Source organism: Laccaria bicolor, genomic scaffold, assembly GCF_000143565.1.
Source record: "Laccaria bicolor S238N-H82 LACBIscaffold_5 genomic scaffold, whole genome shotgun sequence".
Classification (NCBI taxonomy): domain Eukaryota; kingdom Fungi; phylum Basidiomycota; class Agaricomycetes; order Agaricales; family Hydnangiaceae; genus Laccaria; species Laccaria bicolor.
This window is the reverse complement of record NW_001889876.1, coordinates 1,162,500-1,176,403: the sequence shown is the minus strand read 5'-3', so window position 1 is coordinate 1,176,403 and position 13,904 is coordinate 1,162,500. Positions and strand designations below refer to the sequence as shown.

The window sequence follows — 13,904 nt, the reverse complement described above, 5'->3', positions numbered from 1 at the left end:
GGATTGACATGTGCGATGTAGAGCGCCTTCAAAGGGTGGGAGCGTTGTCGAACTGGAACAGTATTATTGTGGAAGGATGGAATATCATCCAGTGGATCGATGGCAAGCTTGAGTTGGATGAGATCGAGACAATTGGAAGCCAAGGTATCGAGGGAACGGAAAGTAGGATTTCTCGGCAAGAACTCAGTTTGATGCCAATCCGAAGGTAAGACGAGTGTTTTTAAAATGGGGAGATTGGATGATATTTCTTGAATCAGCTCATCTCCACCATACATCGAAGAAACGCTGATATCCAATTCTTCAAGTTGTGACAGTGTTAAAAGTGGACGGATATCGGAGATGGTGAGAACAATGGAACAATTTTCAGTTTCAGCGATATGAATTGACGACATTGATGGTGAACGAGCGATGCCCTTGAGGCACTCCGGGTCCAACCGCGTGAAAGGACGGTGTTCACTGGTTGTCTCGGCTCGAATTTTTACGACCACTGACTTCAGGTTGAGTGCACGAAGGTGGCCGAGAACATGGGAGAGAGCCGTTGGACTTCCTGTGATCTGTAGATGGTCGAGCTGGTCGAGCTTCAACAATGGCACTCTGTCTGTGACTCTTGGTATTGCCCTTCCTTTGCCCCCTCCTCTGCCCATTCCTTTACCAAATTTACTTTTAGGTGACGGTGAGGTCAACGGTGGCGCAGAATCAATGATAAGGTCCGACAGATATTCGAGACTTGCGAGCGTGCCGAGCAAATCCGTAGAGAAGCTTAGCGTAGGGAAACTAATCTCCAATGTACGAATATTGCGTAGATGCCCTAAGGTAGTCAAGAACTCCATGCAAGGACTGCCACGGAGAATCAGGCATCGAAGTGTGGGGGCTGATTCAGCAACTAAAAACGAGAGGTATGATGCAAAAAACTGTGGATCAGATGTTGCCTGGGATTGCAACTCAACAGATTCCAGCGATGGAGAGGACACGAGGAATGCGGCGGTTAAACCAGTACTAGGAGGGTGAGGAGCGTCGGGAATGCGAAGGCGTTGCAGTGCGGGAAAAAGTGGAGAGGATGAATATGACAACCGAACCTGTGCGATACGCAGGTAAACATAGTCAGACACTGCGACCCTGGTATGAGGCCAAGGTGCTATTGCGGTGAGAAACTTGACGCGGCGAGCGTAATAATCGAATCGTTCCCAGTGTTCCTCTTTGACTCCTCCAGCAAAAACCTGAAACATTATCAGCAGAGATGATCAATAAATTTAAAACTTTGGCTCACGTAGACAGTATTGATAGGAGCAAAGGATGGTAAGAGGTTCAGGAGGGGCATGAGAGAATCAAGTGAAGACCAAAGGGAATTCATGGCAGGCTCCAGAAATGCCTTACTAGTCAATGCTGCAAGACACAAATTCTTCCGAGTGGCCTCCAGAGATTCATCATGTTCAAAGTGTTGGAGTATAACACCAAGAATATCTTGATTTATAAATATTTCAGATGGCGCTGGCACTTGAGGCTGATATTCAGGTTGAAACAGTTCAAAGTCGGGAAACTCTTCGCTAACTTGTGTGAAGGGAGAATGACCTGAGATTGGGGATTCAATGAACATGGGGAGCGGGTTGAAGCGTGCACACCACACGTTTTCCACATGCTGTCTAAGGCTCTAAGCAATTGAAACCAGAAACTATCTTCCACGAACTCGTGACTGTCAAGTCTTCGTAGGGCAGCCGCATTGGCCCCGCTACGGCTCATTTTCAACTGTTGGCCAGGTTCTTGATTCTGATTATATTTATGATCGTTTGAAATTCTAAAAGTGAAAGAGCATACACAGCTGTCTTCAATAAGGCGGCAGTCCCCACACCTCTGGCACGAACTCCTCCAACGATTTGAGGATTTGATCAGCTGTTTCGACTCCCGAGTAATTGACATCGAGGAGATTGGAATCTGGGACCCAAACAACTGCCAAAGAGGTGAAAATCTGAATTATTATAGCGTGAGCATGACAAACGCAGAACACCCACCTGACATTCCCGCTCGTTTTGCTGCCTGCATCCCTGGCAACCCATCCTCAAAAACAAGACCCCTTCTGCGTACATCCTGCTGCTCGGAAGTAGGTTGTACATCAGGGAAACCAACGTCACGGCCCAACAGCTCCTTCGCAGCGACAAGGAAAATATCGGGAGCGGGTTTACCCTTGATCCGTTGTGAATCGTCGCCGCAGATAATCTTCTCTCCAAAGCATCCAAAAACATCCTGTAAATGCTGGGTTTTCATTTCAAAATTCCTCCGTCGTGAGCCAGTGGCAATCGCAATGGGTAAGTTGTGCTTCTGGAGGTGAAGGACGAGCTTGCGAACGCCGGGTAAAAGGGGAACTGTGGGCCACAATTTATCCTGGAGCGCGTTTCGTTCAGATAGATACGTCGCCATATCGAGAGGTATATCTGGAAAGAAAGACAGCAGATGGAGTGCAGCCTCCTTTTCCGCTGAAGCGCAAACGTTAGCAAGGTCCACAAGCCAGCGACATGAAAACTGACGTTTTCCCATGCACCCTGCTTTCATCTCCCATGTCATCTCTTTTCCGTACCTTCCAAGTATCTCATCTGCTGGCTGAGATATCCTCGAGTATCTGAAGGTTCCAATACTAACTTGTAACGAGTGTGTAGATCCTTTCGGAATCGATCATGAGTCCTGTAGGCTTGTATGGTCAGCAGGACGAGGAGGCTAGAAAGACTTTCCCCACCATCCATATCAAAGAGAACATAATCTATCTTGGGGTATTCAGGCATGCTGAGTCTATGTGGTGGAGGCTGGGTGGAGGTTCAGAGCAAGTTCAAACTTCAGAGAATATTCATTGGTCACATGACACTAATTGCGTTTTCTCAACGCCACTGATAACGACTTGCCTTCGTTCTTTTTCCGGGGAATGGTTGCTTCACCGTCGCTCCTTGCCTCAATTCGTCGGCGACGTTGCGCCATTACTACCTCCATCTTGGTTGGCTTCCTCTTCCTCTACTTCATTCCATGGGGAGTTCCCTCATCGCTGAGCATATCGCGCGCCAGTATCGCCCAACTTGTGAAAACGAAGAAACCACCGATGGAAATTGACGAGATCTATGGATTGCTGCATTTAGTGACTGGAGACAATGAGCACGAACACGTCTTGAGCAATGCTGTACATCTGGACCCAACACAACCGATAGACATGTCTATATACGCGGCCGGAGAAATAGACTTGGATTGGGAGAGAGAGACCAGGTTTTTGAACAAACAATATCCTATCGTTGTCTTCAGCAAGGTGCATCAAGTTGTACACGGCTTGAAATTTGCTAATTTGTTACCAGACGTACTGCCCGTAAGCAGATGTCAAGGATATGTATGTTCGAGGCTGATTATTACCCTATCTAGGTACTCCAAACGAGCCAAGGAGCTCCTTGCCGCGTATAATATTCAACCAACACCAAAGATCGTCGAAGTTGATATGAGAGGTGAGCTATCACCTACATCTTTTACTCAAGTCTGTAAATATCTTTAGACGACAACAACGTGATAAAGCTCCTCCTAAGCCGCCTGACGCATCACTCGACGTTCCCAAATATTCTTATACAAGGCAAGTCAATTGGAGGTTCAGACGACCTCATTGCGCTTCACAACGACCGAACACTTGCGAAAATGCTGGAACGTGCTGGTGTAACGGTACGATTGGATGGGTCTTTAAATCACAATCAGTAATTATGGCAAGTTATACCTTACACACAACTTACACATCGGAAGGAATTATTTACAGCCGTTTTCATAACGATAGGCCAAAAATTCAAAATTACAGATACAGTCGGACCTCGAATTCTAATCATGTCCACGAAAATCAGCATATATTTCAGGGATGACGAGCACGATAGATCTACAGTTATACTAAATAGAGTCATCAACCGACAACTTAGACGTCCAATTTTAGATTCCGCTTGTACGTGTATTTGGTCGAGATTAGGCCTATCGTTATGAAAACGGCTGTAAGAATGCTCCCGCTGAGCGCTTCATCTTGTCTTGCCAAGAGTTCTTGGCATTCTGCCTTCAAGTATATGTACCCAACTTGTTGTTTGGATTCAAAACGCTTGCCATACGACATCGGTGACGATTCACGAAATCCCTACGCTTTTTCATGAACCTGGAATCGTCCTACATAATGCAGAGGATGTCGGGAATCAGAGCGGCGGCCGTACTATCTCCTAAAACACAAATTCGCCCCTGTACCTTACATGGGCGCGATATTATACCAGGCTGCGAGTCCCAGCCGTGCCTTATTGGTGCCTTTGTTCAATGTTCAACATTCAACCATTTGGCAAGGCTATCCAATCAAGAGGAATTTCCGCCTTCCCTGAAGGGCCACTTCTTGCTTCACGTCAGCCGCCTACACGTATAAGAGTTCCTCGAATCGGAAGTCTCAGTCTCTCAGACCCTTGTAAAATTTCTCTCAATCTATCACACTCATTTACCCACTGTCCTTTTTCTAATGCATTTCCCTGCACCTCGCGGTCTCGGTAAATATTTGACGGCCCTCCTCCTGTTTGGCGGCTTCGGCTCGCTGCTCGTCTCGAAACCACTGTATAGACATTTTCGTCGGGAACGCGTGCCGGAGGCGGACCTTCATGCTCAATTCCCTTTAGAGGCGACGATTGACTCTCCACCCTTCTGCTTGCCTGAACCTCCCAGTGCGCCAGAGCTGGATCCATGGGACGCGTCACACGTCGTCGTTGGTCCGCCAACGAAACATTTTAGAGGTACGCGTCCTGACTGCGCGTCATTGGTGGAAATTAAGGCCTGCACAGATAATTTATTGAAGGACAAGAGATATATTACGACTTGGTCTAATGCAGGGTTTAGTGAGTTTACAATCTTGTTAATCCCCGATCCATGTCTGATATAACCATGTTATAGCAAATCAATTTATGGGTTATGTCGGTCAACATTCCATGCCCTTGTCGCCCCTCTTTGCTCATGGATCGACAAGGTTAACATGATTTACCTCGGGATGATCTCGGATCGAATACCCATAATCTCTCCCTTCGTACCCGATCATCACATATGTAAGTGCTACACCACTATGATCCCATATGTGCCTATAATTGGGCCATTATTTTTGCAGCACGCGACGCCGGAATACTCACATTCGGTGAGGTATTCAATCTAACGCACTTGCGCAGTGCACTTCGTACACCCCTGCTTGAGTGGGCGGATGTTAAAGACGTCGCACCTTCTTCGTCTAAAGACCCCTATTCCAACGAGAACGTCGAGGAGCTGGGATGCTGGTCGACTCGAGCCATAAATGACGCGGAGCCCATTCGAGCTGAAAACGTCGTTCACCATCTTGGCGTGGATGTCTCATACACTCGAGTTCCATTGTTTACGCGCCAGTATCCTTCCTCTACGTACGATGCGCATACTACTTTTGACAAGCTGTCCGCACTCATCTATCCGAACAACCCTATCGCCCCTCTAGACAGCTACCCAAATATGGTGCCTTCTCGTCTTGGGTCGGATGCACCGCCCGAGGACCAGTTGTCTTGTTTTGACCTCCTATACTATCTGACGTCGGGGGCTGATGAGTACGAGTGGCGGTTTGCGTGGTCCCCCGCTTGGCGATTTGTCGGTCGGTATGTTGTCTTTAACGAGCCATTGGTGAAGCTGGGAAAGGAGTATCTGCGACTGGCGATTCACAACGGAGAAGATGCGGGCAACGAAGAAGAAATACCCCCAGTAAGTTTCGTGATCGCAACTCTTTCTGTTGTCTAATAATACCCTAGTTTATTGCTGTTCACATGCGTCGCGGGGATTTTGGCCGCGAATGTCCTGATAGGCCTGAGGACTGCTTGGTGCCCCTTGATAGGTTTGTAGGAGCAGTGGAAGATGTTCAAAGGGAGCTGCAGGAAAAGCACGGTGTTCATGTTCCTCTGGTCTACGCCACGTCTGGTATGTGATTAAAATCATGTTTGATTACTATCTAACCCATGTGCTATGGAAGACGAAACAGATTCCGAGTTCTGGGCTAAAGTTTCCGGGCTGGGGTGGAGGTATGTCAATCATACAGCGGCTCAAACGGTGGAACGGCTTGGGGAGTGGCACGGTCCGCTAGTGGACATTGTTGCGCAAAGCCTAGCGATAGGATTTGTGGGAACTCTGGACTCTACGTTTAGCCTAGTTAGTGCGAAGCGAGTGGTGGATTGGAATGATGGGGTGTCGAGAATGGTTTGAGAGGTATATTTGTCTGTATTTACTGTTGAAGATGTTTGAGATGGGCACAAGGCGGACAGGGTCCCAGCATAAAGCCAAGCAAATTATATTGAAATTATAAGTGTCGTCGGATCAGTTGCAAGTCTGTCTGCCTCTGATCTGCCTTCTTTTCTTCCAACTATAGATCCACTCCCTCCTTAATTCAATCCTTTGCATGTCTCTCCCGCGCATTAACAGCCGCACCCCATTGCAGCAGGACGACGACTTTTCAATGTCTTTTTCTTCTGCTTTCCTCCATCCGAGAAAGCACAAGTACCGGTCCACCTTCCTCGCTCTCTTATTTCTCATCTTCCTCTCCACCTACTTCTTCTTCACCTTTGGACCAACTCTCGCTCCGTCAATATCTCAACAACACAACGATTTTCCTGCAGACCATCTGGCGCTGGCGCTGGAGTCTTTGAGAAATTCACGGCTGGCTGACGCGAGTGCCGGTTCGCATGGCATCACGGTGAAGGGCAAGGGTCGCCACAGGACGCAGGTTCGTCTAGACTCTGCGCAAGAGCTTGCAGCCATATCAAGCTTTCTCGCAAGTCTACCTCAAAACGTCCTTCCGCATTCTGTCGACCCATCTACGCCGCTGGACCCCCAACTCGTTCTGGACTTTGACACGCGGGGGCCGCGTGCTTCTGACGAGGTGCGCGCCATGGTCGAGGAAGTATGGTCGAGGAACCCGGTCTTCGTGTACTCCAAGGTTCGCAAATGCCATTCAAACTTTCTGTCAATAAACTTATCGTTTTTTCCTTAGCTTTATTCGCCGACATCGCGCGAACTTAAAAGCATTCTTGCAAACTTGTATCTCAAGCCTGCGCCTACAATAATCGACATCGACGTCCGCGATGATGCGGCCGTCTTGAAGCCCATCCTCGCCCGTTTGACATCGTCAACAGAACTCCCCATCCTTCTAGTCAATGGCAAGCCCGTCGGGTCAATAGAGGACATCCGGGAGCTAGTCAAATCCGGCGAACTTCAGCAAATGATCGGGGCGGCGGGTGCTGTCATCAACGGTGCAAAGGCGAAAAAGCACAGGAAATAAATTTGAAAAATCCATCGCTTTTTACCTCGTCCTTTGACACTCATGACAAACTGGATGATACACGAACGACCTCATGCCGACATTTACGCTGTGCAGCTTCTGCACCCCCTCACACTCGTTGTAGGAATCTTTATTACGTCAATTATACTTACCGTTTTTGCCCTTAATTTTATTTCACCTGCATGCTTTCCCGCAGAACCGGCCCTTCCTTACTTCTCTTTCATACATACGAGTGCTTCTGCTTCGTCGGCTCGGCATCGCCAACGACTTAATTTTTTTTTTGCACGGACATCCCAGCATCGTTTCTTGCTTTCTGGCATATCAATCGCATAGAGTAAAGTACACACATACAAAAGCCATTGGAATAGGACATTTTCGGACTCGGACGGGTAGATACACTTCTTGATGATTGTTAGCGCAGCGGAGGTGATTGACCGTCTTTCGACAAAAGATGGAGCTCGGAGGCCCGTGCTTCAGTTCAATCTAGATCACTCGCTTCAACTTTCAACAGAAGATTTGTCGGTTTGTAATGGGGTGAAAAGAAAATTTATGGAAAAACATAATGACATCACTCCAGTACCGCCAAAATAGATGTGGTGACCGGTTACTACTTTTAGGCTCGGTTCGGCAACGAGAATACTTCCGTCTTTATCTTATTTGATGGCAGATGTATCTGGAGTAGCTGCAACATGTGATGGCAGGTTAAAATTCGAGGGAGGAGGGAGTATCTTTTTTGGTTGAGTACGAAGACCGTAAGTACTTATGGCGACTGAATAACTTCATCGTTATTTAGCAAAGCAACATCACCTGTATGCGGTAGCACTAGGCTCCGACACCTTTTATGCACTCTGCTGTTTTGCATCGTAGGACCTAGTGTCTACATCTCGGACGGACTTTCGTTCCACAAGCAGCTTCGCAATCCTCGCAGTTCATCACACATCTGTTTTTGAGATGAGGCTGCCTGATATCAATCAAATGAGTGAAGTGGCCATGTACCTTGCTCCCCTTGCAAGTGTGCCTCCCGCCCTCCGAAAAGTCAATAAGGCAGAACCCTCCTTCACGAGTGCGCGCAATGTTCTGGGGCTCGAGGTCTCCATGACTTATCCCAAGACGATGAAGGTCCCGCGCCAACTTATACACTTGAGACCTATGGAGAAGCATGATCATCAATGAAATCAATTGCTTCGACATGATTGCCACTGCTTACCGCTCAGAATCGCTAAGCGCACCCCATTCATTAAGAACGCCGTCACACAAATCAAGAACGAGAACGGCCACGCCGTTGCCTTCGAATGCACCATAGCACCGAGGAGCGATACGATGATGTAGTTGACGAGATTGATATGCCTGCTCCAAGGCAAGGTAGATGTTAAACTCATCACGGAGCCGTTGTCGCTTGTCCGCGTCAGCAGGGCGTAGCACCTCGACAACCTTGACGGCAAAAAAGTCACCGCTGCCATCGAAGCGACACTTCCAGACATTGCCAGTTGACCCAGACCCTACAAAGCAGGTCAACCACAGGCGCCGGTTCCCAATCTTGGCGCACTGCGGAAGGGGGAGTGTATTGTTCGAGAAGGGGCGGAGATGTATCCAAACTTGGGAGAATTCAGGGGAATGTTGAGAAGACGAGGTGATCTAGGAAATAAATGAGCAAGGCAAATGACAGGCAACAGGATGCATGTGCAAACCATTAGCCGGGACTCAGCCGTCCTATGGCCAGTGCGGTGAGTATTACGGGTATTCGAAGAATCATTCGCTATTTCTTCCCCTGAACTAGCTGAATTCGGTGAACCATCGTCGATGTCATCTGTCGGTGAAGGACCCTCGTCTTGTTGTTCAAAAAGAGTATCGAGTTCCATATTGGGATTGAATTCATTAGGCTCGACAGGAACATTCCTGACGACGGACATGATGGCGCCAAGGAGTGCTCGAAAGGGCACTGACGAGTGATCGATACTGATCATTGGCGAGTAGGCAAGGAAAGGGTGGTGATCGTCCCTCACAAGGCGGCACACAACCCAGTAATTATGGCAGGTAATAAACAGCCATTCCATCTGTCTTAAACCCAGAATCAATGCAGCCTCAATGCATTTCTTTAACGCCAGACGGTTGTAGGTGACGACAATAGCATACTCACCTTTGTAAGCACCTTCGGCGCCAGCGTCTGACCACGAGCCCACGTCAGCTCGATACCATTCTGCGGTAACAGCCCGCGAACATTATTCATCACCGATGGGGATTTCACCTGAAGGAGACCCCCGTCCTTGCCATCCACACTCAAAACGTAGTCAATCCTGGAGCTCCCTCTGAACGCAACTTGCTCTGTTTCTGTCAGGAGGTTGTACCCACCATATTCACACAAGCAGTCGCCTAAAGCTTCGAGTACGCCTTTGGCGAACAAAACCCAACTCTGCAAGATCAGCCTGAATTGATGGACCTCAAACGAAGAGCAAAAAACTTACGTGGCTTTCACTTGCATTCCCAGTCCAATCTGGTTTTTCTTGACCATGCCTATTGAACTGTATCTTAGGTGAAAACCGCGATAAGAGGTCATTTTCGGCATCCGCTCCTAAAGTGGTATCTCCAAGGATGTTCTCCAGAGTACTGCAAAGTTTCTGAACAAGGGTATGGTCTCGCACAACATGGTTGGCTTTCCATTCCCTCTCGAGCAATGGGACTTCAACTAGAGATATGTCAGTGGCGTCGGCAGATGTGCCTTCGTTGGGTTGAGGGAATGGGAACATCGCATGTTCCACCAAAAAATCATGCAGGTTGGACATGATGATGTCGGTATTGGACGGGTTGAATCACAGTAAAATCCCCGCTGGTTCAGAGTGAATCATAACACGTCGAATCCCCGGAAACTGTGGGCATTAGTAATGCATAGGAAAAGGAGGAACTTGAGAGGAACCGACATCACGCATTGTAAAAATGTCGAAGTGGTGTGTAATAAAGAACTTGGGCTCCTAATGAAAGAGCACAAGGGCTTCGCTGGGCTTCGTGAGGCTCCACTTTCAGTTAGCGGGACCTTGTAGTTAGGTCACTTGACTCAAGTCACAAATACCGTCTGCATCGACAATATGATCAGGTACATATCTTTTCTCACCCACATATCCCCCTGACCTCCAGGAGTTCCTAAAACTTTAATACGCGGCATATTTCGAACCAAATTCGAGCCTATTCGAGCCCTATGTCGTAAAAGACAGCCCCATCAGTCCTTGATTTCACTTGGGGCGTTGTACCCTAAGTACTTATTCTGTTAAAGGCAGCTTCATTTCTGGAGCCCCTTTTACCCCCCCATCTTCACGCCAGCGTTTTCCGAACGATGCAACGCGCCACTTGCACTGGGATTCGCATCCGGTCGCCCTCAGATGCTCGCGTCATTTTCCACGGTGTCGTTCTAGACATCCTACCTATGGTCACCCGACGGTTGGACACCGAGGAGAGGAGTCTGATTTCACCAGGCCATGTGTATGTTTGGGAGGAACGGGGACCACACGCTGAACTGACAGGAGTGAGTTTGCGTGATGTAAGTATGAAACTCGAGATTGACAAATGTTGTAATTCAGGTTGGTATTGAGCGATGGACAGACGGTAAGATGGGTCGCCTCTTCCATGATGCAAAGTGATCACGTTTCATAGGCATTCGATGGGGACCGTCGAGAGTCCGAGAGGTAATCAAACATCATCTTTAGCACCTGCGCCACTTCATGTTTGTTTTTATCCAGGGTTTCTTATTCTACCACGAGAAACAAGCATCGGGACACTTTTGTTCGGACAGCCTGTACGACCCAGCCACTCCGCGTGTTGTTGGTCCCCTTCTCACTCACCCCCCGTTTACATTCAGATCCTCCTCAAGCGATTATTCTCGGACAATTCTGATAAAGCAAACGTACACCGTATTCGTGGACACACCACGGGGACAACAGAAATGGCACCTCAGTGAGTGAAAATAGGCACAGGGATGACCCTATTTGATAGATTTAATTTCGTTCACAGTCGCCTATTTCACTGAGGAATCCCTTGATAGACTGCAATCTATTGAAGACATTCCTGAGTTGGCCTCGTTGCGCGTACCTCATGGGAAGTACAAAAGTGCGAGATCTGCCAAGGGCAGGCCAGATCACATCTTCAACCCCGAGAATGATGAAAACCCGGAATTCTCGCGTTTGGAGTATGTCCCGTACGCGCCTAACCTCAGGAGTGCTTCTGACAATCCAGAGCCACCGGCGACTAACCGACCTTCAACACGGATCGATTTGCCATTGCGGGATCACAAGGGATCCACAAAGACCGGCTCCGCAAGTTCTGCCTCCTCAAATGTCAAACCCAACAGCTTGGCGCCCCTAACTTATCTAGAAAATATCCCTCCACCTCGACGTCATCCCATGGATGAGAAGGCTTTGATGCTTTTTCAAGCTTATGGCTTATGAGTTTGATTGTTGTTGTGTTATTTTCTTACACCCATCGCGACGACATTGAATACATAACACATATCTGATGGAAGGTTGAAGAAGGGCTTCAGGGTGGTTTGGCAGGTTGCTTGAATCTGAATACCGGTACCTGCTACACTACTAACTACTAACGTGAAATAGGCAACGGAGATGCAGAAGGCTGCCCAGAATTGGCCTGAATTGGCCCAGAATGCATCTCGCCAAGCTCACCGCGAACGCACAACATTCATGACACCTAAGGGTCGCGAACTGGATGTGAGCATTGAATACCATCGTACTTACTGGCAGACGAAATCTTCGGTTAATGGAGTGTACATTACTTATTTGAGGCATTTCTTAAGACGAACCTCCGCCGAGTAAAGTCGAGGCAGTCTAAGATGTTCGATCAATCACGTTTGCAAGACCGTAGACAAAGACTTGAATAACATCTATGCCCATGATTGTCCGTATAAGCTGCAGAATTTGCTGTGGGCAATCAGAAATTCGGATCGCGCGCCGAATGGCAACGGAAACGCCCATTCAATGACCTACAATTGTATTGAAAACCCTTGGAATGAGAGGCGCATATACATAATGGCGCTTTCCCGCTTCTGGGTGATTAAGAGGGTGGACTGTGTGCGGTGGAGCAGGTATCGGTAAATCTTCGGCGGAATACGACATCACTGTCGATGAAATCTTCCTCCAAGCTGGCGGTTAAATGGCTATCACACTAACTGAAAATCTATCAATCAGTACATACGGCACCGACACGGGTCCTGTGGGGACCGTGAACCCCCGCGAACTTGCCGTGAATGTGTCTGATAGCATCTGAAAGCTGTGATTGATAATTATGAAAGATTCCACGATGTCGGTTTTGGATGCCGAAGCCGCGAGCGCTCTAATAGACAATGATAACATTGGGTGACTTCCCGTAACATAAATTCGCTAGATTTAAATAAATCGACGAGATCTAGGGTCTTTTGCCGGGATGCCGAGTCTTGTAAGGGTTCGACTTTGATGGAGGCCCTGGTTGGCACCCAGTTGTAAACCTTACAGCCGTTTTCATAACGATAGGCCAAAAATTCAAAATTACAGATACAGTCGGACCTCGAATTCTAATCATGTCCACGAAAATCAGCATATATTTCAGGGATGACGAGCACGATAGATCTACAGTTATACTAAATAGAGTCATCAACCGACAACTTAGACGTCCAATTTTAGATTCCGCTTGTACGTGTATTTGGTCGAGATTAGGCCTATCGTTATGAAAACGGCTGTAATCTATTCAGAGGGTACAGACCCCTCGAATAGATTTCAAACGCTGGAATCAACCCTGCCATCATGACACCTTTCCTTCCTGGGTACGTTTTCTTCCCACCTACTTAGTCAGCTCTACTTCATCCCTCTCTACTCTCCTACGGCTGAGGGCACTCTGCTCTCTCGTTATAATTTGAAGCCATTACGGAGTTTATTAGTAGTGCCAACGTCCTCTGGTTCCAAAATTTCCTCTCCGAAGCTGTTTTTCCTTCCACAAACAATCTTCTCAGCACATAACTCACAGAACCACAGCATGTTCAGCTCAAGTTGACATTTTTCGGCTTCATTCTTTGTGTGTCCTACTTTCTGGCTGATATGATTGAGCATCAACTATAATACACCCATCCATGGGCCTGTGTGTCCTCAAAACAGCTCAGATGAGAGGGAAGTAAGTTTATTCATGTCAGGTGAATAAATCTAATCAGTTGGCATTACGGTTTATTTGCTTGATTGAATCGCAAGCCAGGGTACCCATTTCAAACTCCGATAAGGGTCAGATTTATTCGTTTATATAGATTTATGTTACGGGAAGTCACCCATTGATATGTTGTTCAGGATAGGTGTTTGTTCTGAAGATTCGCAAAAGTTGCGTAGGGTTGGTTGGTTCAGGAGAGAAAAATCCAAGGAAGGATTTTTTTGTAAGGCCAGGATCGATTGCAACATAGGTGTAAAAATTCGCAGAAGTTGCGTAGGGTTGGTTCAGGAGAGGAAAATCCGAGGAAACCACCGCAATTTTTTTTTTTGAAAAGCCAGCATCCGTCAGCACCATTCAAGAGGCAAGGAGAAGATATGAGAAAATATCGATACTCCTCTCACAGCGACCAATCAAGGATCCAACGGCTTATTAG

At 47.6% G+C, this 13,904-nt stretch overlaps 8 protein-coding genes across 8 annotated transcripts; 4 read left to right on the top strand and 4 right to left on the bottom strand.

Annotated features, from left to right (window-relative positions):
• Positions 1-1,822: 1,822 nt before the first annotated feature.
• LACBIDRAFT_189155 (uncharacterized protein) lies at positions 1,823-2,780 on the bottom strand (the record flags this gene model as incomplete). The annotated part of the gene is made up of 5 exons (XM_001877424.1): positions 2,726-2,780; positions 2,632-2,673; positions 2,520-2,585; positions 2,007-2,468; positions 1,823-1,944 (listed from the first exon to the last, which is right to left on the bottom strand). The coding sequence occupies exons 1-5, from the start codon at positions 2,769-2,771 to the stop codon at positions 1,823-1,825; spliced, it is 738 nt and encodes a 245-aa protein (XP_001877459.1). The 5' UTR covers positions 2,772-2,780.
• A 407-nt stretch (positions 2,781-3,187) lies between these two features.
• Positions 3,188-3,832, top strand: LbGrx6 (glutaredoxin; the record flags this gene model as incomplete). Its single annotated transcript, XM_001877793.1, has 5 exons — positions 3,188-3,280; positions 3,327-3,337; positions 3,391-3,470; positions 3,518-3,678; positions 3,809-3,832. 5 exons carry the CDS (start codon positions 3,188-3,190, stop codon positions 3,830-3,832), a joined length of 369 nt encoding a protein of 122 aa, XP_001877828.1.
• Positions 3,833-3,919: 87 nt separating this feature from the next.
• Positions 3,920-4,108, bottom strand: LACBIDRAFT_313893 (uncharacterized protein; the record flags this gene model as incomplete). Its single annotated transcript, XM_001877423.1, has 1 exon — positions 3,920-4,108. The coding sequence occupies one exon, from the start codon at positions 4,106-4,108 to the stop codon at positions 3,920-3,922; it is 189 nt and encodes a 62-aa protein (XP_001877458.1).
• Positions 4,109-4,492: 384 nt separating this feature from the next.
• LACBIDRAFT_313892 (uncharacterized protein) lies at positions 4,493-6,231 on the top strand (the record flags this gene model as incomplete). The annotated part of the gene is made up of 6 exons (XM_001877792.1): positions 4,493-4,862; positions 4,918-4,937; positions 4,991-5,066; positions 5,126-5,736; positions 5,784-5,949; positions 6,002-6,231. 6 exons carry the CDS (start codon positions 4,493-4,495, stop codon positions 6,229-6,231), a joined length of 1,473 nt encoding a protein of 490 aa, XP_001877827.1.
• A 193-nt stretch (positions 6,232-6,424) lies between these two features.
• Positions 6,425-7,303, top strand: LACBIDRAFT_313891 (putative expressed protein; the record flags this gene model as incomplete). Its single annotated transcript, XM_001877791.1, has 2 exons — positions 6,425-6,961; positions 7,016-7,303. 2 exons carry the CDS (start codon positions 6,425-6,427, stop codon positions 7,301-7,303), a joined length of 825 nt encoding a protein of 274 aa, XP_001877826.1.
• Positions 7,304-8,173: 870 nt separating this feature from the next.
• On the bottom strand, positions 8,174-10,083 carry LACBIDRAFT_313890 (uncharacterized protein; the record flags this gene model as incomplete). The annotated part of the gene is made up of 5 exons (XM_001877422.1): positions 8,174-8,450; positions 8,511-8,938; positions 8,992-9,384; positions 9,441-9,713; positions 9,766-10,083. The coding sequence occupies 5 exons, from the start codon at positions 10,081-10,083 to the stop codon at positions 8,174-8,176; spliced, it is 1,689 nt and encodes a 562-aa protein (XP_001877457.1).
• Positions 10,084-10,628: 545 nt separating this feature from the next.
• On the top strand, positions 10,629-11,736 carry LACBIDRAFT_313889 (uncharacterized protein; the record flags this gene model as incomplete). The annotated part of the gene is made up of 5 exons (XM_001877790.1): positions 10,629-10,817; positions 10,873-10,897; positions 10,946-10,977; positions 11,032-11,245; positions 11,303-11,736. The coding sequence occupies 5 exons, from the start codon at positions 10,629-10,631 to the stop codon at positions 11,734-11,736; spliced, it is 894 nt and encodes a 297-aa protein (XP_001877825.1).
• A 1,852-nt stretch (positions 11,737-13,588) lies between these two features.
• Positions 13,589-13,825, bottom strand: LACBIDRAFT_313888 (uncharacterized protein; the record flags this gene model as incomplete). Its single annotated transcript, XM_001877421.1, has 1 exon — positions 13,589-13,825. The coding sequence occupies one exon, from the start codon at positions 13,823-13,825 to the stop codon at positions 13,589-13,591; it is 237 nt and encodes a 78-aa protein (XP_001877456.1).
• Between the last annotated feature and the right edge of the window lie 79 nt (positions 13,826-13,904).